The sequence below is a fragment of the Hylobates moloch genome, unplaced genomic scaffold, assembly GCF_009828535.3.
Source record: "Hylobates moloch isolate HMO894 unplaced genomic scaffold, HMol_V3 SCAFFOLD_6, whole genome shotgun sequence".
Taxonomy (NCBI): domain Eukaryota; kingdom Metazoa; phylum Chordata; class Mammalia; order Primates; family Hylobatidae; genus Hylobates; species Hylobates moloch.
In genome coordinates this window covers 9115656-9142916 of record NW_026652281.1, presented here as the reverse complement: position 1 = coordinate 9142916, position 27261 = coordinate 9115656, and the positions used below count along the sequence as shown (strand labels likewise).

Genomic DNA, 27261 nt, shown 5'->3' with positions numbered 1-27261 from the left:
CTGGATGGGCCCATTCCCGTCGGTCGCTGGGGGAGGCACACTGAGTCCACTGAGGCACGGCAGCGTCTAAGCCACAAGCCGAGCACATAAGCCACATCCTAACGGAGCCTATGTGTCAGTCCACTACTGGTGCAAGGCTGCACACTTCTAAGAAGGGCAGCGCGGGGGCTTGGCGACCTTCGCTTCAGTCGCTCCCCCGTGCAGTCCCCTGTGCCCAAGACACAGCCTGATGCTTGCGCTCCGGTGGGCGGGGCTTGGAGGCGGCGGGAACTGCAATTGGCGGCTTTGAAGGCGCGGCGGGCGGCAACAGCTGCTGTGGAGTGAGACTGCAGGAGATGTGGGCCGGTAAGAGAGCCCCGGGCGGCATTGGATCGGGCCCCGGAGGGTGTGGGGCCTTGAGGAGGCCAGATCCCAGGCCTCGGGGGCGGGTTTTTTCGCAACTGTTGCACGTTGTGAGGCGCAGGATTGGCGCTGGGTCTCCGGCTCGAGGTGGGGAACTACGATTCGGGCCGAGGTGAGGGGGCGGTGACGCTGTGCCGGCCGTGACGTCACTTCGCCCGCGGTGGGGCGGGTCGAGCCTTACGTAGGCGCGCGACTGCGTCAGAGGCGGGCCGTGTAGTCATGTGACCAGGGGCTCCGCTCTCCGAGCCTGGGGGTGCTTCCTGGCCCAGAGTTGGGGTTTTGCTTTTCTGTCACCTCGGCTTCCGTCGTTTTTCGTCCGTGTACCCTCTTGCGTTGCTCCTCGCGTTGCCTGTTGGAGCTCAGCAGAGGTGTGTGGCTACGGGGGCGTTACTTAAAATGGATCTTTTCGATCATGCGTTCCACAGATCTTGAGCATCTACTGTATGCCAGGCACTAAAGCTCTAGGAGGTATAAAGAAAGTTTAAAAATGGGGCGGGCGCGGTAGTTTATGCCTGTAATCCCAGCACTTTGGGAGGCCGAGGCGGCCGGATCACCTTAGGTCAGGAGTTCGAGACCAGCCTGGCCAACATAGTGAAACCCCGTCTCTACTAAAAATATAAAAAAATTAGCCGAATGTGGTATCAGGTGCCTGTAATCCCAGCTATTTGGGAGGCTAAGGCAGGAGAAGCGCGTGAACCCGGGGGACGGAGGTTGCAGTGAGCCGAGATCGCGCCACTGCACTCCAGCCTGGTCGACAAAGCGAGACTCTGTGTCAAAAACAACAAAAAAAGGAAAGTTTAAAAATGGTCACAGGGGTAAACGTTTACTAAAGGGATTTCCGTCTTAATTGGTGAGATTGAGGGCGCCTTACCAAATTTCTTTATATTGGCGTTCTGCAAACTTTACCCAGAATTAATCATCTAACGTACTCTTTAAAAAAAGATGCTAAATCTCAAGACTTCCGTACGCCCTTCTCCCAGTTTAATTTGATAGGGCCCAGGAATCTTCATTTTAACAGCCTAGCCTCGCCTGTGGGTTTTTTGTTTTGTTTTGTTTTTTGTTTTCTGAGACGGAGTCTTGCTTTGTCGCCCATGCTAGAGGGCAGTGGCGCGTTCTGGGCTCACTGCAACCTCCTCCTCCCGGATTCAAGCGGTTCTCCTGCCTCAGCTTCCGAGTAGCTGGGACTACAGGTGTGCGTCAAAACACCCGGCTAATTTTTGTATTTCTAGTAGAGACAGAGTTTCACCATGTTGGCCTGGGTGGTCTTGAAGGACTGACCTCACGCTCCCGGCCCCTCGCCCATGTTCTTAATGGGAGAGGTGTTGATTTGATGTTTCACTGACTGTTGAACCCCAGTCCGCCCAGGTTGTCTCCTCAGGCATTCATTCCACAAGTATTTATCAAGGACGCATTACACTGTTCTTGGCCTGATTAGACTTACTGACTATAGTGAGGCAGTTCTGGTCTAGGAGTATGGCTGTGAATAAAAACATCGTCCTGCCCTAGAGCTCAATTTTAGAAACCAGAAAATTTAAAAAGATAATTTCAGATAGTTCTGTAAAGACAATTAGCAGTGGATGGCCTGGTGCAGTGGCTCACGTCTGTAATCCCAGCACTTTGGGAGGCCGAGGCGGGAGGATCACTTGAGATTGGGAGTTCAAGACCAGCCTGACCAACATGGTGAAACCCCATCTTTACTAAAAATAGAAAAATTAGTTGGGTGTCATGGTGCGCAGCTGTAATCCCAGATACTCGGGAGGCTGAGACAGGAGAATCATTTGAATCTGGGAGGCAGAGGCTGCAGGAGGCTGCAGTGAACAGAAATCGCACCACTGCACTCCAGTGTGGGTGACCGAGCAAGACTCCATCTAAACAAAAGGAAAAAAAAAATTAGCAGTGGAGAGTGGGGAAGTAACTTTTGGTCGGGTGGTCAGGATGAGTCTGAGGAGAAACCATCTAAGCTAACACCAGAATTACAAGAAGTCACTGGAGAGAACATGTACAGGAAGAACCTTCTAGGCAGTCGTAACTGCAGGCACAATGGTCCTTCTCCAGAGAGATTATTTAAGAGACTAGCGTAGTTGGAGCTCAGAAAACCAGGGAGAGGGAAGCGTGGGCCACGCAACACGGGGCCTTGTAGACCATGGTGAAGGCTTTAGATGTTCCAGTAACTACACAAAGAAACAAGTCCGACTCCTGTTTCATGATCCTGATTCTGTTCCTAAGACCTTAATTCAGTTATTTTTCTATTTCTAAACGACTCCTAATCCTTCCTTTGTCTTACTATCGTTTTCAGTATATTGTTAAAATACAGTCAACTATTTCTTTCAGAAGTGGACAAGGATAATTTTTCAGTGTTCAACAAATAAGTCACAGCCAGGACTCTTGTAGGAAGATACTTCTTTGTCCCTGGAATTCCCAAAGTTGTGAAGGAAACAGATAAGACTGACAGGCTTGCGTCTTAAACACAGATGCCAAGGTCTGTGTGTGCCTTCCTAGAAGATACACTGTTAAGGGACATTAAAGTATGCAGGTGATACCCTGCATTGTTTAAAAATCATGTTTGCAGACCACGCACGGTGGCTCACACCTGTAATCCCGGCACTTCGGGAGGCCAAGGCAGGCAGATCACTGGAGGTCAGGAGTTCGAGACCAGCCTGGGCAACATGGTGAAACCCTGCCTCTACTAAAGATACAAAAATTAGCCAGGCGTGGTGGTGCACGCCTGCAGTCCCAGCTACCTGGGAGGCTGAGGCAAGAGAATCACTTGAACCAGGCAGGGGAGGTTGCAGTGAGCCGAGGTTACACCACTGCACTCCAGCCCGGGCGACAGAGTGAGACTGTATCTGAAATGAAAAAAATAAATAAATATCATATTTGCTTGCTTTTTTGTTCTGTATTTGAAGAGAGAGACAGAGGCTCACCGGTGTCCCCAAATAAAGTAGCAGACGTGAGATCAGCTGTCACCATTGGCTCACAACTTCTGCCCAAAGGAAAATAATAAAAGGGCTCAGAATCTTCCTTCCTTATTCCTGCAGCCACTAGGTCATTCTTCTGGAGATTATATCCCTTGCCAAGGCACACCAGATTTGGGGCTCAGGACCTTACAGACAGTTAAGGAATCTCACCTTCAGGCATGGGCAGGAGAAGTGAGGGAGGAAAGAGCTCTTTGTTCACAGGCAGTGCATTAAAGGACTAAGAGACAGCAATCTACTGCACCGCTAGCTCTTAGCATGTCCTGTGGACTCACAGATCCAGCTGTTTATTCAGTATCTCCATTTGGACTCTCATCTTAATCTTAATATTGACAGATTCAGAACAGAATTACAGAATTGAGCTTTCTTCTGCCCCTCTCACAGTCTTGGCCATCTCAGCTGATAGTAACTTGGTCTTTTAGTTCCCTGGTAAAAACCTTGGTTTCATCTTTGGTTCTTTTCTTGATCTAACACCCCACATGTAATCCATCTGGAAACCCCGTAACTTCCCTCTTAAAAATATATCCAGAACATGACCTCTTCCCCTGCCTCACTAACTTCCACCCTCTGCCCTGGCCTCCTTACACTGCGTTCTCAGTACAGTAGCCAGATTGATCCTCGTAGAAAAGCTAAACAAGAGCATGTCCTGCCTGTGCTCAGCACCTTGCAGAGTGAAAAAAGCAGTGATCCCCACGGTGGCTTTCAAGGCCCTCCATAACGAGTGACCACACCTCCTTCTCTATGCTTCCTTCCTGTCTCTGCTGTCCCCTCAATAGAGGCCACCCTTCCCTGTTCCTCGAAGGCCCCAAGCAGGCTCTTGCCTCAGGACTTTTGCACATGTTGTTCCTTCTGCCTGGAAAGCTCTTCCACCACATGACTCCTTCTCCTGCAAGGATTGCCCTCAAATCATATTCTCTATGAGGCCTACTCTCTCCAGCACTCCCACGCTCAACTCAACCTGCCAAAATTATTCCATTTTCTCCGGCGCTCCTCACTTTTAACATAGTTTGTGATTTCCCTGTTGTTTCTCTCTTCCCAGTAGAATGGATGTGCCATAGTGGAACAGATGTTTGTCTTTTTGACCAAAGACATATCTATCCCCAGTGCCTAGAAAAGGGCCTGGCATGCACAGATCCTCAGTAAGGGGTTTCATGAATAAGTAAATGAATGAATGATTTATATATCATCGCCATCAAAATACTCTAGCCAGAAAAGGAGAGATAGCACTAATTTTTAAACTCTAAAACATTTAAATATACATTAAGGAGAAAATAAATGCTTATGCTAAAACACTGCAGAATAGCTGAAAAAGTGTAAACATGTAGGTGTTTGACCTACAAATCAAAATCCCAGCTAAATATGATGCTGATGGCCAGGCGCAGTGGCTCACGCCTGTAATCCCAGCACTTTGGCAGGTTGAGGCTGGTGGATTGCTTGAGCCTAAGAGTTCAAGACCAACGTGGGTGATGTAGTGAGACTCTGTCTCTATTTTTCATATGTGTGTGTATGTGTGTAAAGACAGATAGACAAGTATTGTATTTGGTTAATACTTTGTTGTGCTGTTTTTGTTTTGTAAAAGTGCCAAAGAGATGGATGAGACTGTTGCTGAGTTCATCAAGAGGACCATCTTGAAAATCCCCATGAATGAACTGACAACAATCCTGAAGGCCTGGGATTTTTTGTCTGAAAATCAACTGCAGACTGTAAATTTCCGGCAGAGAAAGGAATCTGTAGTTCAGCACTTGATCCATCTGTGTGAGGTAACAGTGTTAAAAATGATGAGCCTTGAAAAGAGTGCTACCCCCTTGGGTTTTTCTTTCTTCTATTCCTTACTCCAAAAGAGATGTAAGGTAGCTGCTAAACTACTAGTGAAGTGATGAGGGCTATATACAACTGCAGTGGAAAAAAACCTAATTTTTAATTGACCTTTTCATCCTAAAAGAATGCTTAAAAATCAATAAGATGGAAAAAGTAAATATCATAGAAGAAAAACAGTACAAATTAAAATAACGAGCAGTATTTTTTGCAGTATTTTTTTAAACCTATCAAATTATCAAGGATGAAAAGACAACAACACCCGGATGTATTGGCAAAGTTGTAAGGAAAGAGACTCTGTCTTTCATGTGTATTTATCTACTTAATTGCTTATTGTTTTAAAATGTTTTCAGACTATCAGAAAAGTTGCAAATATAGTTCAAATAATTTTCTTATTCCAATATACCTGTCCCTCCTTCATTTTTATTTATTTATTTGTTTATTTATTGTTGAGACAGAGTCTTGCTGTGTCATCCAGGCCGGAGTGCAGTGGCACAAACTCAGCTTACTGCAACCTCTGCCTCCCAGGTTCTAGCCTCAGCCTCCTGAGTAGCTGGGACTACAGGCACGCACCACCACACTGGCTAATTTTTGTATTTTCAGTAGAGACGAGGTTTTGCCATGTTGGCCAGGTTGGTGTCGAACTCCTGACCTCAGGTGATCTGCTCACTTTGGCCTCCCAAAGTGCTGGGATTACAGGTATGAGTCACCATGCCTGGCCTCCCTCGCTTTTAAATAAATATACTTTTTGACCTAGCAATTCTACTTACAGAAATTTATGATGAGAAAATAATAAAAAATTGGAGGTATGTATAAATATTATAATTGCTAAATATTTAGTCGTATAAATCAAGATGCATTGTAGCATTGTTTTCAAAACAAAACACGTTCACATAAAGACGTGTGTACTAATGCTCACAGCAACATTATTCATAAAAGCCACAAACTGGAAACAACCCAAATGTCCATCAGCAGGTAAACAGATGAACAGATTGTGATGTTTCCATACAGTGGATATACTTAGCAGTAAAAAGGAATGAAGTAGTCATAGATGCTAACATATGGATGGATATCAAAATAATTATGCTGAGTAAAAGCTAGACCAAAAAAATGAGTACACACTTATGTTAACATTCATATAAACCTCTAGAAAATGCAAACAAATCTGTAATGACAGAAAGCAGATCAGCATTTGCCTTAGGATTACGGCTTGAGAGGTAGAGACACGGGAACCAAGAAGAGTAGAAGGAAGCGGGCAGTGATAAGAAGGGGACACAAGACTGGACTCAGTGGCTCCTGCCTGGAATCCCAGCACTTTGGAAGGCCAAGGCAGGCAGATCATTTGGGGTTAGGAGACCAGCCTGGCCAACATGGTGAAACCCCTTCCCTACTAAAAATACAGAAATTAGCTGGGCATGGTGGCGCACACCTGTAATCCCAACTCCTCGGGAGGCTGAGGCAGGAATATCATTTGAACTGGAGACAGCGGCTGCAGTGAGCCAAGATCGCGCGTTTGCACTCCTGCCTGGGCAATAGAGCAAGACTCTGTCTCAAAAAAAAAAAAAAAAAGAAAAAAACACGAGAAAATTTGGGAGGCAATGCTGGTGGATATTGTCACTGTCTTGATTGTGGTAATGGTTTTGTGTGTATATTCATAAGTTAAAATGTATCCAATTGTATACTTTAAAAATATACAGTTTAATGGATGATAATTATACTTCAATAAAGTTAATTTTTAAAAAATCAAAAAGTTAAGTGATAAATAAGGAATAAATTGTGAGAGAAGGTTGTGGACTAAGACAGGAATCAGAAAGAATGTCTATTGGTTAACAGGAGAAGAGATTGGAGATGGGTTGTCAGTAAAGTACTGAGAACGTGCTAATAGTCTGTTCTAACCAATCCTAAAATGTGTTTTAAATGGGATAGAACCAAACCTATCACCACAGTTACTAAATAATTTGTTTTCTCTTTTAGGAAAAGCGTGCAAGTCTCAGTGATGCTGCCCTGTTAGACATCATTTGTAAGTTTTAGTGATTTGTATTTATACTTAACCAATCAGTTTTATTAGAGGCAATTTTGTTTCTTTGTTTGTGAGACAGGGTCTCCCTCTGTCGCCCAGGCTGGAGTGCAGTAACGCCATCTCAGCTTACCGCGACCTCTGCCTCCTGGATTCAAGTGATTCTCCAACCTTAGCCTCCCGAGTAGCTGGGAGTACATCACCATGTATGGCTAATTTTTTGTATTTTTTGCCACAAGGTTTTACCGTGTTACCCAGGCTGGTCTCCAGCTCCTGGGCTCAAGTGTTCCTCCTACCAAAGTGCTGGGATTATAGGTGTGAACCACTGTACGTGTCCCAGAAGCAATTTTGTATATAACGCCTCAGAGTCTAGAGTTGAGGAGACCTTGTTTCAAATCCCAGTATGTCACTCAGCCGTATGTTCTTTGACAAGTTGCATCACCTTTCTGAGCCTCAGACTTCAAGCGGAGATAATAGTACATGATCTACTTCACGGTATTCTTGTTAGGATTAAATGAGGTAGTGCCTGAGAAGCTGTTAGCGTGCTAACTGGCACATCAGAAGCACAAAGCAAATGTTAGGCTTTGTATTACTCAGCTTGCCAACTTACAACAGCTCAACTTAACATTTTTCAACTAGTATGAAAGCAGCAGACAGTCAACAGAAACCATACTTTGAGTTCCCATACTTTCAGTACAGTATTTAGGAAGTTACATGAGGTATGCAACAGTTTATGATCGAAGACTGTTGGATGATTTTGCTCAACTGTAGGCTAATGTAAGTGCTCTGAGCACACATAAGGTAGGCTAGGCTAAGCTAAGAGATATATGAAGGTTAGGTGAATTATTTTCACCTCAAGGTGGATTTATCAGGCATAGCCCCATCATAAGTCAGGAAGCATCTGTATTATTATTAAAGGATTTGAAAATATCTTTCTGAAAATTTGTAGCTTCTCACCTCTCTTCCCTTCCATTTCATTGATTTTTGTCTAGCTTTCCTGTCTGTACTTTTTCAAGATGTCTGTTTTTTTTTTATCAGAAGGCAGCATAATATAGGGGCTGAGAACACAGGCCTAGGGCCAGACTTCCTGGGTTCATTTCATGGCTCCATTACTGCCTCCCTGTGAGCCCTGGAGGAAGCTGGTTAACATCTCTGTGGCATACCAGCACCTCTGGTATTATCATTTGACCAATCTGTGTAATAGTGATAATATCACATAAGGTTATAGTGAGGATTAAATAAGAGTACCTGTTGAATACTTAGAGCCTGGTATTAACTAATTGCAGTCATTATGTATTAGCTGTTTTCTGTAAGTGTAACAAAAATTATGTTTATTAATACTTTGCTCCAACTCATGGCATGCTCCAATTCAGCTATTGCTGAATTTAGAGCATCTGCCTCTGATTTAGTTTGTCTCATTTTCAGTGGTTGGATTCTCTCAAGCATAAAAGATGGATCCACACCATTCCCATTTCTCATAGATTGATTCAAAAATTCATTAAACACCTGGCTGGACACAATGGCTCACACCTGTAATCCCAGCACTTTGGGAGACCAAGGCAGGTGGATCACCTGAGTTCAGGAGTTGGAGACCAGCCTGGCCACTATGGTGAAACCCCATCTCTACTAAAAATACAAAAAATTAGCTGAGCATGGTGGCAGGTACCTGTAATCTGCTACTCGGGAGGGTGAGGCAGGAGAATCACTTGAACCCAGGAGACAGAGGTTGCAGTGAGCCAAGATCGCACCACTGCACTCCAGCCTGGCGACACCGCAAGACTCTGTCTCAAAAAAAAAAAAAAAGAAAAGAAAACCTGGTCTGAAGTCCAGAGACACAGACAGAGGTCAGTGCAGAGAGAGTTTTAAGCCAGAAGGATGAAGGGATATGGTTGAACTTGCTAACTTCCTAGGTCCATTTCTATCCAAGACACTCCAAGTTTGTAACTCCTGAAAGGTGTTTTCTGTCATATACTTATTCATTCATTCGTTCATCAAACATATACTGAAGCCTGGTGTGGTGGTGTGGGACACTTGGGAGGCTGAGGCAGGAGGATCGCTTGAGCCCGCAAGTTCAAGTCTAGCCCAGTTAACATAGTGAGACCCTGTCTCTTAGAAAAACAAAACAAATATTGAGTGCTTGCTTTATGCCACGCAGTTAAGTTTCGACCTGGGACTGCAACAGTGAACAGGTCCCTCATTTCCATCAGAGTCTAACTGGAAAGACAGGCAGTGTACACATGAACATCTAAATAAATAAAGTGGCCGGGCACGGTGGCTCATGCCTGTAATCCCAGCACTTTGGGAGGTCAAGGTAGGTGGATCACCTGAGCTCAGGAGTTCAACACCAGCCTGGCCAACATGGTGAAACCCCATCTCTACTAAAAATACAAAAAATTAGCCAGGCGTTGTGGCAGGCACGTGTAATCCCAGTACTCGGGAGGCTGAAGCAGGAGAATCGCTTGAACCCGGGAGGTAGAGGTTGCAGTGAGCTGAGATCGCACTACTGCACTGCAGCCTGGGCAACAAGGGTGAAACTCCGTCTCAAAAAATAATAATAAATACATACATACATACATACATACATACATACATAATGTGACGTCAGGTAGTGATGAGTCCTCCGATGGGAACTGGGAACTAACGCAGGGCGTTTGGGGTAGGGTGATCAGGGTGGGGACTATTCTGAGTAGAGAGCAGAATGAGGTGGGGAGCAGGGTGTGTAAGGAGCTAGGAGAAGAGGCTCCAGGCAGAGGAACAGCTGGCTCAAATGTGGGTCCTGTGGGGCACAGCATTCCCTGTCTTGCCAATTAATGTGGCATTCTGTGGGGCAGGCTTACGTGGAAATGGAATAAATGGGCTAACTTAGAATAAATACCAAAACTCAACTGTATTATCTAAGTCCGTTGAATTGAGTAATTAAGATTTGCTTTATTTATATGAAGTAAATTTAATCCATATAAAGTTCATATTTTGAATACAAATCTGTATAACCCGATTTATGAATTACTATTATTTTCTCCAGTTTTAAAGTATAGAAATATCTATAAGCATATTACTTCAAAGTTCTATGATATGCTAGTAGTAAACCTTTCTTCCCTCTCTCAGATACGCAATTTCATCAGCACCAGAAAGTTTGGGATGTTTTTCAGATGAGTAAAGGACCAGGTAATATTTTCTGTTTACAATTGAATATTTATTTTTGATAGTTTGGCTTGGACTCAGGAGGCAGAGGTTACAGCGAGCTGAGATTGCACCACTGCACTCCAGCCTGGGTGACAGAGCGAGACTCTACATCCAAAAAAAAAGAATAGCAGTATGTTCCTCATTTCTTTCAAAATGAGGTGATTATTTATTACTCACTTACAGAAAATGAGAAACATACTTCTTGGTGCCATGTCAGAAGTACTAGCAGCATTTGTGTGATTTGATCATTATTACTCTGGAATTATACAAAATGCTTAGTTTCATGGTACTTTACAAATGTATTTACTGAAGACATTGTAGCTCTCTTGATTTTTCTTTTTTTTTTTTCACTTTGGCAGGTGAAGATGTTGACCTTTTTGATATGAAACAATTTAAAAATTCGTTTAAGAAAATTCTTCAGAGAGCATTAAAAAATGTAAGAATAAAATTCATCTTTTACATAAAATTCAATGTAATGACGTCTGTGCACTTAAAATTTGCTACTATCATAGTTTTTTTTTTAATTTGTAAGAAATTCCGTTAGTAATAGTTCATACTGTTCTACTCCATATCAAAAACACACTGTAAATATTATGAAAACTTCCCTTTCTTCTCTCCTGTCCATTCAGGGCCTGAGGCTTCTTTTTTCAGAGGAGCTCAGTGCAACAGAGCTCTCTGCAGCGATGGAAATGCTCTATATTGGTATTGTTCAGTTCAGCCACATGTAGCTGCTGAGCACTTGTGGCTAGTGTGACTGAGCAGCTGAATTTTTTATTTTTTTTTTTTTTCTTTTTTTCTTGAGACAGTCTTACTCTGTTGCCCAGGCTGGAGTGCGGTGGCGAGATCTTGGCTCACTGCAACTGCCTCCTGGGTTCAAGCAATTCTTCTGCCTCAGCCTCCCGAGTAGCTGGGACTACAGGCACGCACCACCATGCCCAGCTAATTTTTGTATTTTTAGTAGTGATGGGGTTTCTCCATGTTGGCCGGGCTGGTCTCGAACTCCTAACCTCAGGTGATCTGCCTGCCTCCGCCTCCCAAAGTGCTGGGATTACAGGCATGAGCCACCGCACCCAGCCTGAATTTTTAATCTTAATAAACTTTAATGATTTTTTACATTAAATAGCCACATGTAGCTAGTAGTTCAAGTAATGGTCAGTACAAACCTGAAGCACCCTTGATTTTACAGATGTTTTTGCTTTTGTAATGTGAAACAAAGAAGCTATTCAGAATAAGACAATCTTCCATTCAAGCCAGTAGAGGCCCACTGAGCAGGTGACTGGGGCCAAGCTCTATGATGCTCACTCAGGAAAGTCAGACAGCTGTGTGCCGCCATACCCTGGACTGGGGAGACTTTCTTGTCTCCTGCACCGAGGAAATTTGGAAAAGCTGTTAAAGAATGGGCGGAATTTGCTAGTGCCACTGTAACAACCCACTTTTCCTAGAACAAGATCTCAGAGGGAGGAAACAGAGATGTGGGCAAGCCGAGTGCATCTCACTCAAGTCCCTCCTTTCTAGGCTCAGAGCTTTAAAGGAAAGCTGAATCAGAGGGGAGCTGATAATCCAGGAGCAGGCTATTAAATTCCAGACCAATTGGCAACCATATTTAAAAGTTTGGAAAGGTCTGTATTTTATCCATGAAATGGATTCAAGGTAGTACCTCTGGTCTCACCATGTAACATTCCTTTAGAGGAGTTTTTAGCTTTTGAGCTAAATGCATAAGAGCATTACACAGAATTACACAGAAATGAAAAGGATTTTTTTTTTAAAAAATCACAAAATGTTTTCCCAAAGATTCCCAAAATACTCATGAAAAGCAGAAAAGACTGCCAGGTCTCAACCTCATACAAGAGTATAGGGACATCATTGTTCACCCCAAAAAAGCACCTGGAGTTGGTGCCACAATGAAATTTTAGTTAGGAAATTAAGCCTTTTTTTTTTTTTTTCTTTAATAAGGTGACAGTCAGCTTCAGAGAAACTGAGGAGAATGCAGTCTGGATTCGAATTGCCTGGGGAACACAGTACACAAAGCCAAACCAGTACAAACCTACCTACGTGGTGTACTACCCCCAGACTCCATACACCTTCACGTCCTCCTCCAAGCTGAGGCGCAATACACCGCTTCTGGGTCAGGTATGGAACAAATTATTACAAGCTATAATATTTTATTATTCTATCTCAAAGGTCTATATAGATTTTAACTGTTCAATAAGTATTTGATAGAGAATACTAGGCTGGGTGCAGTGGCATGTACCTGTGGCCCCAGCTACTTGGGAGGCTGAAGTGGGAGGATTGCTCATGCCCACGAGTCTAAGGCTGCCATGAGCTGTGATAACAAGACAAAGCAACACCCCACCTCTAAAAAAACAAAAAAAAAAGATATAGAATACCACATGTAATTCTTGTTCTCCTAAAATAAGAAACAGAGAGTGTTGTTATCTGCAGATGGGAACATGGCATAAGATATTAGATTGGAGCTATATTTTATTGTTTTTTGATCTAGAAATAATGCATACTTAATATAAAAAACTGCAACTGATACAGAAGTCTCTAAAGATAAAAAGTCTTCAAAGCTTCATACCCCTTTTCCCTATTCCATTCGTTCACAATAACTGCTGTCAAAGTTTGCTATTTCCTTTGACAAGGTGGTTATTAGAAAAGCCAGGGTAGGCCGGGCACGGTGCTCACGTCTGTAATCCCAGTACTTTGGGAGGCCAAGGCAGGCGGATCACCTGAAGTCACGAGTTTGAGACCAGCCTGGCCAATATGGTGAAACCCCGTCTCTACTAAAAATACAAAAAAATTAGCCAGGCGTGGTGGCGGGCACCTGTAATCCCAGTTACTTGGGAGGCTGAGGCAGGAGAATTGCTTGAACCCTGGAGGCAGAGGTTGCAGTGAGCCCAGATCGCACCATTGCACTCCAGCCTGGGCAACGAGAAAGAAACTCCGTCTTAAAAGAAAAAAAAATTAACATAACATTTCCACATGGTTACAAATGAATATACCTCATTACTTTTTCATAATTGTATAATTTGCTTATTAATGAACATTATGTTCATTTGTAACCATTTCTACCACATTCCATACACAAGGAGACTGCTTTCACATAAGATGTAGCCTCTGTTCTGAGCCTGCTTCTCTTTATGGTTCTGCCTTTAATATCACAGGCTTCCTAGCATCTTTCCCCAAAGTTAGTTCTCCCTAAATTGGCCTGGCACTTGCTGCTACCACTGTTAGCATTCACAACCACAGTGGCACCTTCAGTTGGTTCCAGAGCTGCCACATCAGCTGGTTGCAGGCGAGCAGCTCCACCATCCTGGCTGCATCATGTCCTGTCACTCCACAGCAGAGCTGGGTGGAGATGCAGTGTGGAGTACCAAGGACTCCGTTGTTGTGACCAGGCGAGCTCTAGGGTCCCTGTGACTACTTGCTTGTCATTTAAGTTTTTTGGTGGTTTATTGAAATGGCAAAGACTGCTACTCACTTCTATTTCTTTAAAACACTTCTTTACATTTGGGGTCTCCTCCTCCATGATACATAGTGGTCTTTCATCCACTCACAGCCAGGTGAGTACACCTTGCCACAGGTAGTTTAAACATTACCCCAAAGGCTAATGTTCTTTTTTTATTTTTAGACGGAGTCTCACTCTGTCACCCAGGCTGGGGTGCAGCGGAGCGATCTTGGTTCAAGCCAGGTTCAAGCGATTCTCCTGCCTCAGCCTCCCAAGTAGCTGGGACTACAGGCACCCACCACTGTGCCTGGCTAATTTATTTTTCTATTTTTAGTGGAGGTGAGGTTTCACCATGTTGCCCAGGCTGGTCTCAAACTCCGACCTCAAGTGATCCACCTGCCTTGGCCTGCCAAAGTGCTGGGATTACAGGCATGAGCCACCGCGCAGACTAATGTTCATTTCTATTGTATATCTTAAGGCAAACTTGTCTCTGTTCTCTAGATCTGGGTAAATATGTTATCCTATCATAGTAATTCTGTTTCAGTCTTCTTTTCCCCTAATGACAGGAAACTCTTATAAGTTGTATTCAATACATACTTTTTTCTTCAGTATTTGCCCTAAAGCATACGTATCTGCATTTTTGTATGGCAATATCTTTATAGTATTAGATGACTGATATTCAAAAACAGTAACATTTTGAGTATTTATTGTTTATTCCTAAGTCTGAACTTGATTTATTAGTAACTTCTAACTTTAAACAGGATCACTTTTCTAAAAAACGATACAAAAGACTGCATTTATCAGAATCTTAATGCCATTAACCACTTTGTTTTTGAAGCTCAGTAACAGGCTATCAGATTTTTTTCTAGACTTCTTTTTACATTTACAGGGAAACTATTCACTAATTGCAGCTCTTACATTTTACTTTGACAAATATTATAAACACAGAGACAGTAATCCTAATAATAGTCTTGCAAATTTTCATTTCAAGGCGCTGACAATTGCTAGCAAACACCGTCAGATTGTGAAAATGGACCTGAGAAGTCGGTATCTGGACTCTCTTAAGGCTATTGTTTTTAAACAGTATAATCAGGTGAGCCAATCAGTGACTCTCTTTAAAGGTAAATCTTTATTTTCTCTTTGACACAGGAGTTAGAAGCTACTGGGAAAATCTACCTCCGACAAGAGGAGATCAGTTTAGATATTACTGAAATGAAGAAAGCTTGCAATTAGTGAACATGAAAGGAAAATAAAAATTCCTCACAGTCATCTTTTTATAAGTGTATTGTGTTTTATACCACTCATTAGTCACTGGAGTCGATGCTGTAGATCTCAGCTTCCAAATCAGCTAATCACACTAGAATTTGTTTTCTCTTTGGAGTAACTTCACATTGTCTTTTGAAGCTAAATATATTATTCTATCAAACAACAGAAAAGTAGAATTAACTTTTTGTCCCATCAGTCAAGCAGGTTATATAGGCACTGGAATTAAAGGGAAAAGCAGTGGTTTTTTAAGTCCCAAAGTTCATGTGTTAAAATTATTTGAATGTAATGTTCCCCTCTAAAGACAAATACAGATCTGTCCTTACAGATGCAGGGGTGTATTTTCAAACTGTGCATGGCAAATGTCTGCATATGTGTTGACACTCCTGTGAGTGGATTGTTAATGCTCTGCGTATATCTTTGAGCCACTAGAGATGTTATACTTCTGTATTTTCATCTGTTCTAAGCAGAAAGAAGTGACAGCTCTCTGCAAGCAGTCCCTCTTTAAGGAAAAACTAACATTAAGAAGTTATATCATGAGGCCAGGCACAGTGGTTCACACCTATAATTCCAGCACTTTAGGAGGCCAAGGTGGGAGGAATGCTTGAGCAGGAGTTTGAGACGAGCCTGGGCAACATAGGGAGACCCCATCTCTACAAAATAAAAAATAAATAATATATATTTTTTAAAGTTAGATCATGATTTTCTTCTCTAGCCGTCTCCTCCTACCTACTACCCTCTCACCAAATTGATAGAAACTGTTCTGCTGTAATATGACAGTAGTGGCCGGGCATGGTGGCTCACGCCTGTAACCCTAGCTCTTTGGGAGGCCAAGAAGGGCAAATCCCATGAGCCCAGGAGTTCAATACCAGCTTGGGCAATATGGCGAAACCCAGTCTCTACAAAAAATACAATAAATAGCCAGGCATGCCGGGCGCGGTGGCTCACGCCTGTAATCCCAGCACTTTGGGAGGCCGAGGAGGGCAGATCATGAAGTCAGGAGACCAAGACCATCCTTGCTAACACGGTGAAACCCCATCTCTATTAAAAATACAAAACAATTAGCCGAGCATGATGGCGGGCACCTGTAGTCCCAGCTACTTGGGAGGCTGAGGCAGGAGAATGGCGTGAACCCAGGAGGCGGAGCTTGCAGTGAGTGGAGATAGTGCCACTGCACTCCAGCCTGGGCAACGAAGTGAGACTCTGTCTCAAAAAAAAAAAAATAGCCAGGCGTGGTGCTGCATGCATATACTCCCAGCTACCTGGGAGACTGAGTTAGGAGGATCTCCAAAGCCCAGGGAGACTGAGGCTGTAGTGAGCCATGATCATGCCACTCACTCCAGCCTGAGCAACAGACTGAGATATTGTCTCAAAAAAAAAAAAAAAAAAAAAAAGACAGTGGCATTCTTAGGAAAATCCACATTGTCAAGCACTGAACTATAAAAACAATGGATTCAGTGGGTGAAGGTAGGAGAAGGGGTTCAAGAGATTCAGACTTACAGTAGAAAAGTTATTTTTCCAATCTCAGTAAGTTTTTTAGGGTTATGAAGATTCAGCACTGATGATGCTGAAATACCACAGTGCAAAAATGCTGCCGTACATTCCCTGGGCTGTGCACTCACCAGATCCATTTCTATGATAAAGCACAGAGCTCCTCAAACAGAACAGTCCAGTTGCAGGCTCAGCAGCCTCCTTGTCAGTGTCCTGCTCAACTCAGCCACCTCAGGCAGGATATGGCCTTGGATCTTTCTGTTGGAAAAAAATAAACATTTGGCATACTTTAATATACTAAAAAAAATTAATATGTGTACTTCGAGATGTCAACATTAGTAAAATATTCACTTTTTTTTCCCTAGAACTTTGAAACTCACAACTCTACGACACCTCTACAGGAAAGAAGCCTTGGACTAGATATAAATAGTATGTGTGTGTTAATATGAAACTGAATTTTGGAAATGCATCATTCCCTTACAGATTTTTTTCACTTGGTAAAACGTGTATAGTAGGATCGTAATTCAAAACTTTTATTGTTTTCAGAAAAATTGAAAATTAAATATCTGTTGAAGGAGGAAAGCTAATCTACCATAGGTCTCCTTTAGAATTTACTAGAATAACAATAAACAACAAAACAATATTACAAAAACAAAAATTAGCTAATAGTTGTTGAGCATTTCTTGTGTGCCAGGCACCACACTAAGATGTTTATATGTATTCTTTCCTTAATCTTTACAGTAGTCCTGTGAATAAGCGCTATTCATCAGGAAACTGGGTTTCAGGGAGGTATGGTAACTCTCTAGGCAAAGTCACACAGCTAAGGAGTGGCAAAACCAGGAGTGAAATCCAGGTACGTCTGGATCTGGAGCCCATGCTCTTAATGCGCTGGATATACTTGTAGAACAATGAGAATCATGACTGTATTGCTACTCACAGATGTCTGAAGTCTCTCACTAGAAAACCCAAGAGAACAGAGTACAGAACTACTAAAGTAAATTTACAAAAGTGGTGGGGTAAAATATAAATTCATTAAAAAATGAAAACTTTCCTATCTCTTAGTAGAGATTTGGCAATGAAACGAAACAGTGCCACTGTTATAAACTAAACACTTTTACGATTTTCCAGTGTCATAAGAACTGCTTTTGATCTCATTTTAGGTAAAGAAAGCAGGATATAAAATTGCGTGTATCTTACGATTCCAGTTTTAAAAATATATAGGTGAGGCTAGGAACAATGTTATGCATCTGTGGTCCCGGCTACTGGGGAGGTTGAGGAGGGAAGATCACTGGAGCCCAAGAGATCCAGTCCAGACTGGGAAACATAGTGAGACCCTGCCTGCCTCTTTTTGGTTGTTTTTGTTTGTTTGTTTGTTTGTTTGTTTTTAGACAGAGTCTCACTCTGTTGACTAGGCTGGAATGCAGTGGCCTGATCTCAGCTCACTGCAACCTCTGCTTCCCAGGTTCAAGCAATTCTCTTGCCTCAGCCTCCCAACTATCTGGGACTACAGGCACCTGCCACCACACCCAGCTAATTTTATATTTTTAGTAGAGATGGGATTTCACTATTTTGGCCAGGCTGGTCTGGAACTTCTGACCTCAGGTGATCCTCCCACCTCGGCCTCCCAAAGTGCTGGGATTACAGGCGTGAGCCACCATGCCCGGCCGAGACCCCATCTCTTAAAAAAAAATACATATATAGGCTGGGCGCCATGGAGAGAGAGAGAGAGAGAGATAGACAGACAGACAGACAGACAGACAGACATAATGCATGTTTATTCACTGTAAAAAGAGCTAGGCAAAAATACACTAAAATGTTAACAGTGCTTATCTCTGGGTGGTAGAACTATGATTTTTATTTTCTCTTTTATCAACCTGTACTTCACTACACTAAGAAACTTCCTTACACTAAGAAATTATTACAGCCAAGAGAAGAAGCAGTAAATATTATTTTAAAATTATACAAACAATTTGAAGGGTTAGGAATTAAAGGAAGATAATTTAAGGATGAAATATATTCCTAATGGCTGTTTTATTTGAAATCTTCCACCTATAGTGGATTCAAGGATCATTCATGAAAACATAGTAGAAAAAGAGAGAGTCCAACAAATAACTCAAGAAACATTTGGAGATTATCCTCAACCACAGCTAGAATTTGCACAATATAAGGTAAGATGTCGTAATAAATATTAACTACAAGATATCAACATTGTTTAAAAAGAACAAAAACCTTAAGTGGAAAACAAATCTAAGAAACTGTTCCTTTTTCATTTGTCACTTAAATTTCATGTAATAAATTTATGAATTAAATAGACCTCTTTATTGTATTTATAAGTTCCTCTGTTAGCAAAGGAAATCTTTAGAAATTATGAATCTGGGCTGGGCGTGATGGCTCACACTTGTAATCCCAGCACTTTGGGAGGCCGAGGCAGGCGGATCACCTGAAGTCAGGAGTTCGAGACCAGCCTGGCCAACATGGTAAAACCCCGTCTCTACTAAAAATACAAAAAATTATCTGGACTTGGTGGCATGTGCCTGTAATCCCAGTTACTCAGTAGGCTGAGGCAGGAGAATCGCTTGAACCCAGGAGGCGGAGGTTGCAGTGAGCCGAGATCGCACCACTGCACTCCAGCCTGGGTGACAGAGCCAGACTCCATCTCAAAAAAAAAAAAAAAGAAAGAAATTATGAATTTGTCTTTTTGTTTCATCTTACATATTAATGCAATTATGCATAACTGGCAGTAATCTGTATATTTGAGGGGGAAAATTGTAGATTATGCCGTTCTAGCCCATCTACAACCTAGGACAGTATTTGGCACATAATAGGCGCTCACAAATACTTGCTGAATAAAAAAATGTATAGGTAAGTCATTGCATAGCCCAGCCGGCATCACATGGAGAAAAGCCAGTAACCTAGGCAGTACCACAAAAGTGGCTTGTTCCAGAAGTGTGCCTTCCACACACGTGCTGCTGCCCCCCAGGAAGGCCAGGGTAGGGGGCTACAGGGGTTTAATGCAAACCCACTGCCACCACTAGGAGAACTTGAGGCTTATATTGTGATCACTCTAATTTCTATCCATGCTCATACTCAAAACACCTTACTGCCCCCAAGCCCTCCAATAAATTTTTTTCTCTTTAGCCCTTCTGTAGCTACAGGCCACACTTTAAATCTGCCATTGATCTGCTCACTTAGGCCCAAAGCCTGTTTGATATGATTTAGTTTTAGTGGGAGAAATGGATTGACACCTTTCAAGTTGGGTTCCTTAATGGCAGGCTTTAAACTAGTTCCTTTAAACAGTTGATAATCTAGGATAGTGGTTCTCAAAGCGTAGTCCCTGGATTAGTAGTATCAGCATCACTTGGGAAGGGGGAGGAAATGCTGATTCTTGACCCCACCCTAGTACTACTGGACTGGCGGAGGTGGGACCCCCCATTCTGTTTTCACGAGCCCTCCAGCTGGTTCTGCACACACAAGCATGAGAGCCACTGGTCTAGGAAGCAGAAAATGTGCTTTCTAAACTTCCCTTTATACACATCTCAGAATGGCACTATTCTGTATGTCAAGGTTACACATTTATTCGTAGCTTCTACTAATTTTTTCCTACCTTTTCTATTTCGAAAAATGTCAAATCTGGCTAGGCGCGGTGGCTCACACTTGTAATTCCAGCACTTTGGGAGGCCGTGGTGGGCAGATCACCTGAGGCCAGGAGTTCAAGACCAGTCTGGCCAATATGGTGAGACGACAGAGTCTCGCTCTGTCGCCCAGGCTGGAGTGCAGTGGTGCGATCTTGGCTCACTGCAACCTCTGCCTCGCAGGTTCAAACAATTCTGCCTCAGCCTCCCAAGTAGCTGGGATTACAGGCGCCTGCCACCACACCTGGCTAATTTTTTTTTTTTTGGATTTTTAGTAGAGACGAGGTTTCATCATGTTGGCCAGACTGGTCTCAAACTGCTGGCCTCAGGTGATCCACCTGCCTCAGCTTCCCAAGGTGCTGGGATTACAGACATGAGCCACTGCGCCCAGCCACAAGTTGATAATTATTTTACCTGGGTGATGTGTACATGGGGCTCATACCGTGCTCCTTACTTTTGTATATGTTTAAAATCTTCCATAATTAGAAGTTAAAAAGATATCTCAGCTGGGCACAGTGGCTCACACCTATAATGCCAGCACTTTGGGAGGCTGAGGCAGGCGGATCTCTTGAACCCAGGAGATCGAGACCAGCCTGGGCAACATAGCGAAACCCTGTCTCTATAAAAATTCAAAAATACAAGGCGTGGTGGCATGTGGCTGTAGTCCCAACTACTTGCGCTGAGGCGGGAGAATGGCTTGAGCCAGGGAGGTCGAGGCTGCAGTGAGCCATGTTCGTACCACTCCAACTTGGGCAACAAAGTGAGACTCTGTCCCAAAAAAGAAAGAAAGAAATCTCAGTGTGACTCAAAAGAAGTGTGGTATTTTTACATTGAAGTTACAGATTGCAAAAGATAGCACTAATTTTCCATTAAGAATGCAAACTGTAAAGGGCACCTGAGGGTGGAACTGACAGTCAACATCTCCCATGTGGCAGGCACTGTGCATGCTGGCATTTTGCCTTGGATGTTGTTTGATACACCAGTTGCCCTCTGTGTTTTGTTTTGTTTTTTTCTGAGATGGAGTTTCACTCTGTCGCCCAGGCTGGAGTGCAGTGGCACCATCTTGGCTCACTGCAGCCTCCGCCTCCTGGGTTCAAGCAGTTCTCATGCCTCGGCCTCCTAAGTAGCTGGAATTACAGGTGCCCTCCACCATGCCTGGCTAATTATTGTATTTTTAGTTAAGACGGGGTTTCACCATGTTGGCCAGGCTGGTCTCAAACTCCCAACCTCAAGTGATCCACCTGCCTTGGCTTCCCAAAGTGCTGAGATTACAGGCATGAGCCACCGTGCCTGACCTGCCCTCTGTGTTTGCAGTTAGCAGATTAAATGGTCCCCACCCCTGTTAATTCCTATATTTCTTAATGGCAAGAATTAATGAAATGTATCATTCTGATTTCATTATATTTTACCATTCGTATTTGTACAATACATTTAATAGTCATTTATAAATATGTTCGTTGACAGCTTGAAACGAAATTCAAAAGTGATTTAAATGGGAGCATCTTGGCTGAGAGGGAAGAACCCCTCCGATGCCTAATAAAGTTCTCTAGCCCACATCTTCTGGAAGCATTGAAATCCTTAGCACCAGCTGGTGAGTGGTCAGCTTACTCTGTAAGCTAGAAAAATTAACAACATGCCTCCATTCCGTCCTTATAATCTGCTAATTACTTCTGAGCTCTCCCATCACCCCAGTCTGCTAGCCCATCATGCTCTCTCTTGCATCTTCTGCTTCTTTACTTAATGGGGAGGAGGGGCATCTATGATCCACCGTCTAATCTCAGCCATTTTTAAACTGACTCAAATCCATCCTCCTGTGATGACTTTTAATTTTGTTTTTTCCTTTTTTTTTTTTTTTTTAATTTCAGGTATTGCAGATGCACCACTTTCTCCACTGCTCACTTGCATACCCAACAAGAGAATGAATTATTTTAAAATTAGAGATAAATGAGACGTGCGTGGTTTCATAAGCACAGCTCTTCCTTCTTGATACTGCACGTGCACTTCAGTTCATGGCTAGCTGTAGAGCTTCCGTCTGTAAACTTGTATTTTCAAGAATCCTTGGTATTGAATTTTTAGAAATGCTCACATAATTGTTGGGACTGATTCATTCCTCCACGATATGCCTCCTCTCTCTGATATCCTGCTAACTGTGGCCGTTGTGGCATTTGAGATGACAGGACATATATATATATGGCCCCACCCTTGACTTTGAGTGCCTGAATGCTCTGAAATCAAGCATATGGCACAGCGCTTGAGACTTTTGGGTTTGTGTCCTTTTTTCTATGGCTGTCTCTTCTCGATTCTGGAGAGGTCTGGTTCCAGTGGCTAGTTTCCAGGGATTGATTCTTAAGCTGTGGATCACAGAAAGAAGCAACAAGGAACTATACTCAACTCAAAACTTTTTAGGAGAATCATGAAATTGGTCCATTCAAAGGATGGAGTTGAGTCCATTGTGTTATTGTTGCAAGAGGTTGCATATTTGGTGAGTCAGTTACATAAAATAATGTTCTTATTGTAAATATGATACTTCTCATAATCTATTTTATCATGTGTATAACATTCAAACTGACAAATATTATACTGACTTATGAATAAAGGTGTCAAAAAACTGGCACATCAGTTAATTTTGATGAAAGTCCTTCAGTGATCATCACTAAATACCCTGTCTTTCTAAAAATTTTTTCCTAATTATTTATTTATTTATTGAGACAGGGTCTCACTCTGTCACCCAAGCTGGAGTGCAGTGGCATGATCATGGCTCACTGCAGCCTCAACCTCCCAGGCTCAAGTGATCCTCCCACCTCAGCCTCCCGAATAGCTGGGATTACAGACGCGCTCCATCATGCCCAGCTAATTTTTTTTGTTTGTTTTTTGTTTTTTGAGACAAAGTCTCCTTCTATCACCCAGGCTGGAGTGCAATGGCACAGTCTTTGCTCCCTGCAACCTCTGCCTCCTGTGTTCAAGCGATTCTCCTGCCTCAGCCTACGAGTAGCTGGGACTACAGGCATGCACCACCATGCCCAGCTAATTTTTGTATTTTTAGTAGAGACAGGGTTTCTCCATGTTGCCCAGGCTGGTCTCAAACTCCTGGGCTGAAGCAATCTGCCCATTTTAGCCTCCCAAAATGCTGGGATTATAGGAGTGTATTAGTCTGTTCTCATGCTGCTAATAAAGATAACTAAGACTGGGTAATTTACAAAGGAAAGAGGCTTAACTGACTCACATTTCCGCATGGCCGAGGAGGCCTCACAATCATGGTGGAAGGCAAATGAGAAGCAAAGTCATGTCTTACATGGCAGCAGGCAAGAGCGCTTGTGCAGGGAAACTCCCATTTATAGAACCATCAGAGCTCATGAAACTTATTCACTACCGTGAGTATGGAGGAAGTCTTTCCCATGACTCAAGTATCTCCACCTGGCCCTGCCCTTGACACATGGGGGTTATTACAATTCAAGGTGAGACTTGTGTGGAGACACAGCCAAATCATATCACAGGCATGAGCCACCACATGCGCCAGCATGTCTTTTTTAAACATTTTAAAATCTATTCTTTATCTTGTTTCAGAGAGGATTTGGAGTTACAAAAACACATTAGACTGGGCATGATGGCTCACACTTGTAATCCCAGCACTCCGGGAGGTTTCTCCTAGTGTACTCTCACACTTCTGATACCAAATATGTCGGGGGAGGGTTTCCCCCACACATTAAGCAAGTGTGAAACATGATAGAGAAAATGACTTCACTCTGGGCCGGGTGTAGTGGCTCACGCCTGTAATCCTAGCACTTTGGGAAGCTGAGGTGGGCAGATGACCCGAGGTCAGGAGTTCGAGACCAGCCTAGCCAACATGGCAAAACCTCATCTCTACTAAAAATACAAAAATTAGTTGGGGGTAGTGGTAGGTGCCTGTAATCCTAGCTATTTCAGAGGCTGAGGCAGGAGAACTGGTTGAACCAGGGAGGCAGAGGTTGCAGTGAGCCGAGATCATGCCACTGCACTGTAGCCTGGGTGACAGAGTGAAACTCTGCCTCAAAAAATAAAATAAAGGCCAGGCATGGTGGCTCATGCCTATAATCCCAGCACTTTCGGAGGCCGAGGCGGGTGGGTCACAGGTCAGGAGTTTGAGACCAGCCTGACCAACATGGTGAAAGTGAACCCCAACTGTACTAAAAATACAAAAATTAGCCAGGCGTGGTGGTGTGCACCTGTAATCCCAGCTACTCAGGAGGCTGACGCAGGAGAATCGCTTGAACCCGGGAGGCAGAGGTTGTAGTGAGCTGAGATTACACCGCTGCATTCCAGCCTAGGTGACAGAGTGAGACTCCATCTCAAAAAAAAAAATAAATAATGTAATTCAGAGCTCTAAAATGGAGGGAGGAAGCCATTCTAAAAAGGACTCCCTACATGACCTGCAACTTGAAAAAAAATAAAATTAAAAGCTCCAAAAAGAAAAAAAAATACAGGAACTTACCCTGAACCTTTGAATTGGGCCAAATTGCAATGACCACTGCATCCTGGAAAATTTTATTTCACCAGCACTACAACTCCTCAACAGCACCAACCAATAAACTATGGATTTTTGTACTAAGCCACTCTTTCAAAACAACTTGTCTAATCACCCTCAGCTTTTTTAAAAACACTTCCTCTGCCCTCTCTCTTCAGAACACAAGTGGCTTCTAGCTGAATCTGTCTCCCAAATTGCAATTCCTAAGACCTCAATAAAAACACCTTGTCTTGCTGCTTTACAGTGTGGTCTTTTGCCCCTTGGATGACATTAAATGGTGTCAGAATTGAGTGGGACAAAGAAGCCACTCCCTTCTGTGTTCTGGTGCGGCCACGGATTCAAGCACAGTTCCTGCAGGAGGAACCCCTTGTGTTCCACACCTCTCCCATGGCCATGGACTCTGTTTATGAGTTGTCTCTTTCCCTAACCCCCTACCTTGGTTGAGATTCTTTATCCAATATCCTTGGTTGCCAGCTGTCCAGTAGCTGGGATTACAGGCACCCACCACCATGCCCAGCTAATTTTTGTATTTTTAGTAGAGATGGGGTTTCACCATGTTGGTCAGGCTGGTCTCGAACTCCTGACCTCAAGTGATCCTCCCGCCTTGGCCTCCCAAAGTGCTGGGATTACAGGTGTGAGCCTCCGTGCCCAGCCAAAATTCTATTCTATTTAACTTGATTTTTCTCTTAATGGCCAACTCACTATTTCGTTTGTGAAACTTCTAGGGAAATTTCAGACTAGGGAATATGGAGGCACAGAAAATGATGGTACTTGGGTATGCTGGGTGCTTTTGAAAATGGAAAGGCCTGAGAAATAAGCCTGAGAGTCAAGGTCCCTCTAACCTTGTCTTATTCTTGCTTCAACCAAGGGCAGAGAGGAACTCCCTCTGGAATTTCCTTGTCTGACTAAGAAAGCTCCTTACTAAAAGAAACACAGTTGCCTCCTTCTATTCTGTCCTTCAAATCTCATTATCTATCAAAGAAATGAAGACTGAGGAATAGAGCCACACATGGATGGACCTTTTCATAAGGCCTGCCCCTCAGCCTCATTGAGATTCCGAAGAGAATCATTTAAAAGTTAATTTCTGTCTCCCTGGTCCATTTATTCTCCCTTATAATAATTTACTGCTCCTCAAAAGAATTACACACCTACCCCATCTCCTTACTCCCCTATGAAAAAGGGTATATAGGGGTCCACACCCCATCGGGGGTTGGGGGATAATCACTCTGTGATGCCTCCCCTTCCCCCAGGCACATTAATAAAACTTGTATGCCTTTTCTCCTATTAATCCGTCTTTTATCAGTTGATTTTCAGTGTTTTTTTTTTTAGCACTTTTTTGCAGGATCCAAAAGCTGCTCTGCTATTCTGGAAGCCACAGTCAAGGGACCCAGGACCTGAGCAGCTGGCAGAAGGACTTGTACCTTCTGTTTGTCCCATTATATCCAAGATGTTAAAATCATGATGTCACAACATTTAGACATTTAAATGGTTAATCAAATGTATGCCTCTCCTGATATACAGCTAACTGCTTTAGACAAATGCAGGCCTACTTGTTAAAATGGACCCCTTGTTACTCAAATTTGACTAATCTTGGAAGCTTGGATGCGCACTGACTTGACAACCACTTTTTGTGGGACATAACACTCTAGACACAGGTGTTTCTAGCTCTAAGGGAAACAGATAACTAATCTGTGGCCAACCAACCAATGATTTATCAGCTATGCTGCCTCGGATCTTGATCAAAAGAGGAAAATGTGAAAAGTGATACACAAAATGGCGTCACTTTGGTTCAGAGCTCTAAAATGGAGTTGGGAAGCCATTCTAAGAAGGACTGCCTGCACAACCTGCAACTTGCAAAACACAAAAATGAAAAATATGAACTTGCCTTGAAGCTTTGAACTGGGCCAAAACTGCAATAACCACTACATCCTGGAAAACTGAATTTCACCAGTGCTACAACTCCTGAACAGCGGCAACCAATCAACTGTGGATTCGTGTACTAAGCCAGCCACCTCCACCAGTGATAATTCTTTGAAAACAACTTGTGTATTAACCCTCTGCTTTCTTTTAAAAACCTCTACTTCTCTCCCTCTTTTCAGAACCCCATTGGGCTTCTAGGTGAATCTGTGTCTCCCAAATTGTAATTTCTAAGACTCCAATCAAAATGCCTTGTTTGGCTGGACGTGGTACCTTGCGCCTATAATTCCAGCACTTTCAGAGGCCAAGGCAGGTGGATCACTTGACCCCAAGCTGGCCAACATGGCGAGACTCTGTCTCTTTTCTTTTTTTTTTTTAATTAAAAAAAAATGCCTTGTTTTACTGCTTTGTGGTGTGGTCTTTCACCTCGTGTGTGTGTGTGTGTGTGTGTGTGTGTGTGTGTGTGTGTGTGATGGAGTCTTGCTCTGTCACCAGGCTGGAATACAGTGGTGTGATCTTGGCTCACCACAACCTCCGTCTCCTGGGTTCCAGCGATTCTCCTGCCTCAGCCTCCTGAGTAGCTGGGATTACAGGCATGCGCACCACACCCAGCTAAT

The 27261-nt window shown here is 43.2% G+C and overlaps 2 protein-coding genes across 6 annotated transcripts in view; one reads left to right on the top strand and one right to left on the bottom strand.

The window, feature by feature from the left end:
* The window catches only part of CMC2 (C-X9-C motif containing 2), a 55136-nt gene extending 38283 nt beyond the window's left edge, over nucleotides 1-16853 (bottom strand). The window contains exon 1 of the mRNA XM_032156358.2: nucleotides 16726-16853. The gene's annotated coding sequence lies outside the window, so the exon portion shown is untranslated. The remainder of the gene's footprint in view (nucleotides 1-16725) is intronic.
* Nucleotides 282-26930, top strand: CENPN (centromere protein N). 5 transcript variants are annotated; one of them, XM_032156352.2, is made up of 11 exons: nucleotides 282-345; nucleotides 4957-5137; nucleotides 7167-7212; nucleotides 10315-10374; nucleotides 10752-10828; nucleotides 12346-12522; nucleotides 14832-14933; nucleotides 16960-17023; nucleotides 18650-18762; nucleotides 21691-21817; nucleotides 26057-26930. In XM_032156352.2, exons 2-11 carry the CDS (start codon nucleotides 4967-4969, stop codon nucleotides 26179-26181), a joined length of 1062 nt encoding a protein of 353 aa, XP_032012243.1. In that variant the 5' UTR covers nucleotides 282-345; nucleotides 4957-4966; the 3' UTR covers nucleotides 26182-26930. The 5 variants fall into 5 exon arrangements, with proteins under 5 accessions (XP_032012243.1, XP_032012240.1, XP_032012241.1 ...); XM_032156349.2 differs by lacking the exon at nucleotides 26057-26930 and adding an exon at nucleotides 22092-24964; XM_058440455.1 differs by lacking the exons at nucleotides 282-345; nucleotides 26057-26930 and adding exons at nucleotides 754-870; nucleotides 22092-24959.
* Nucleotides 26931-27261: the final 331 nt, after the last annotated feature.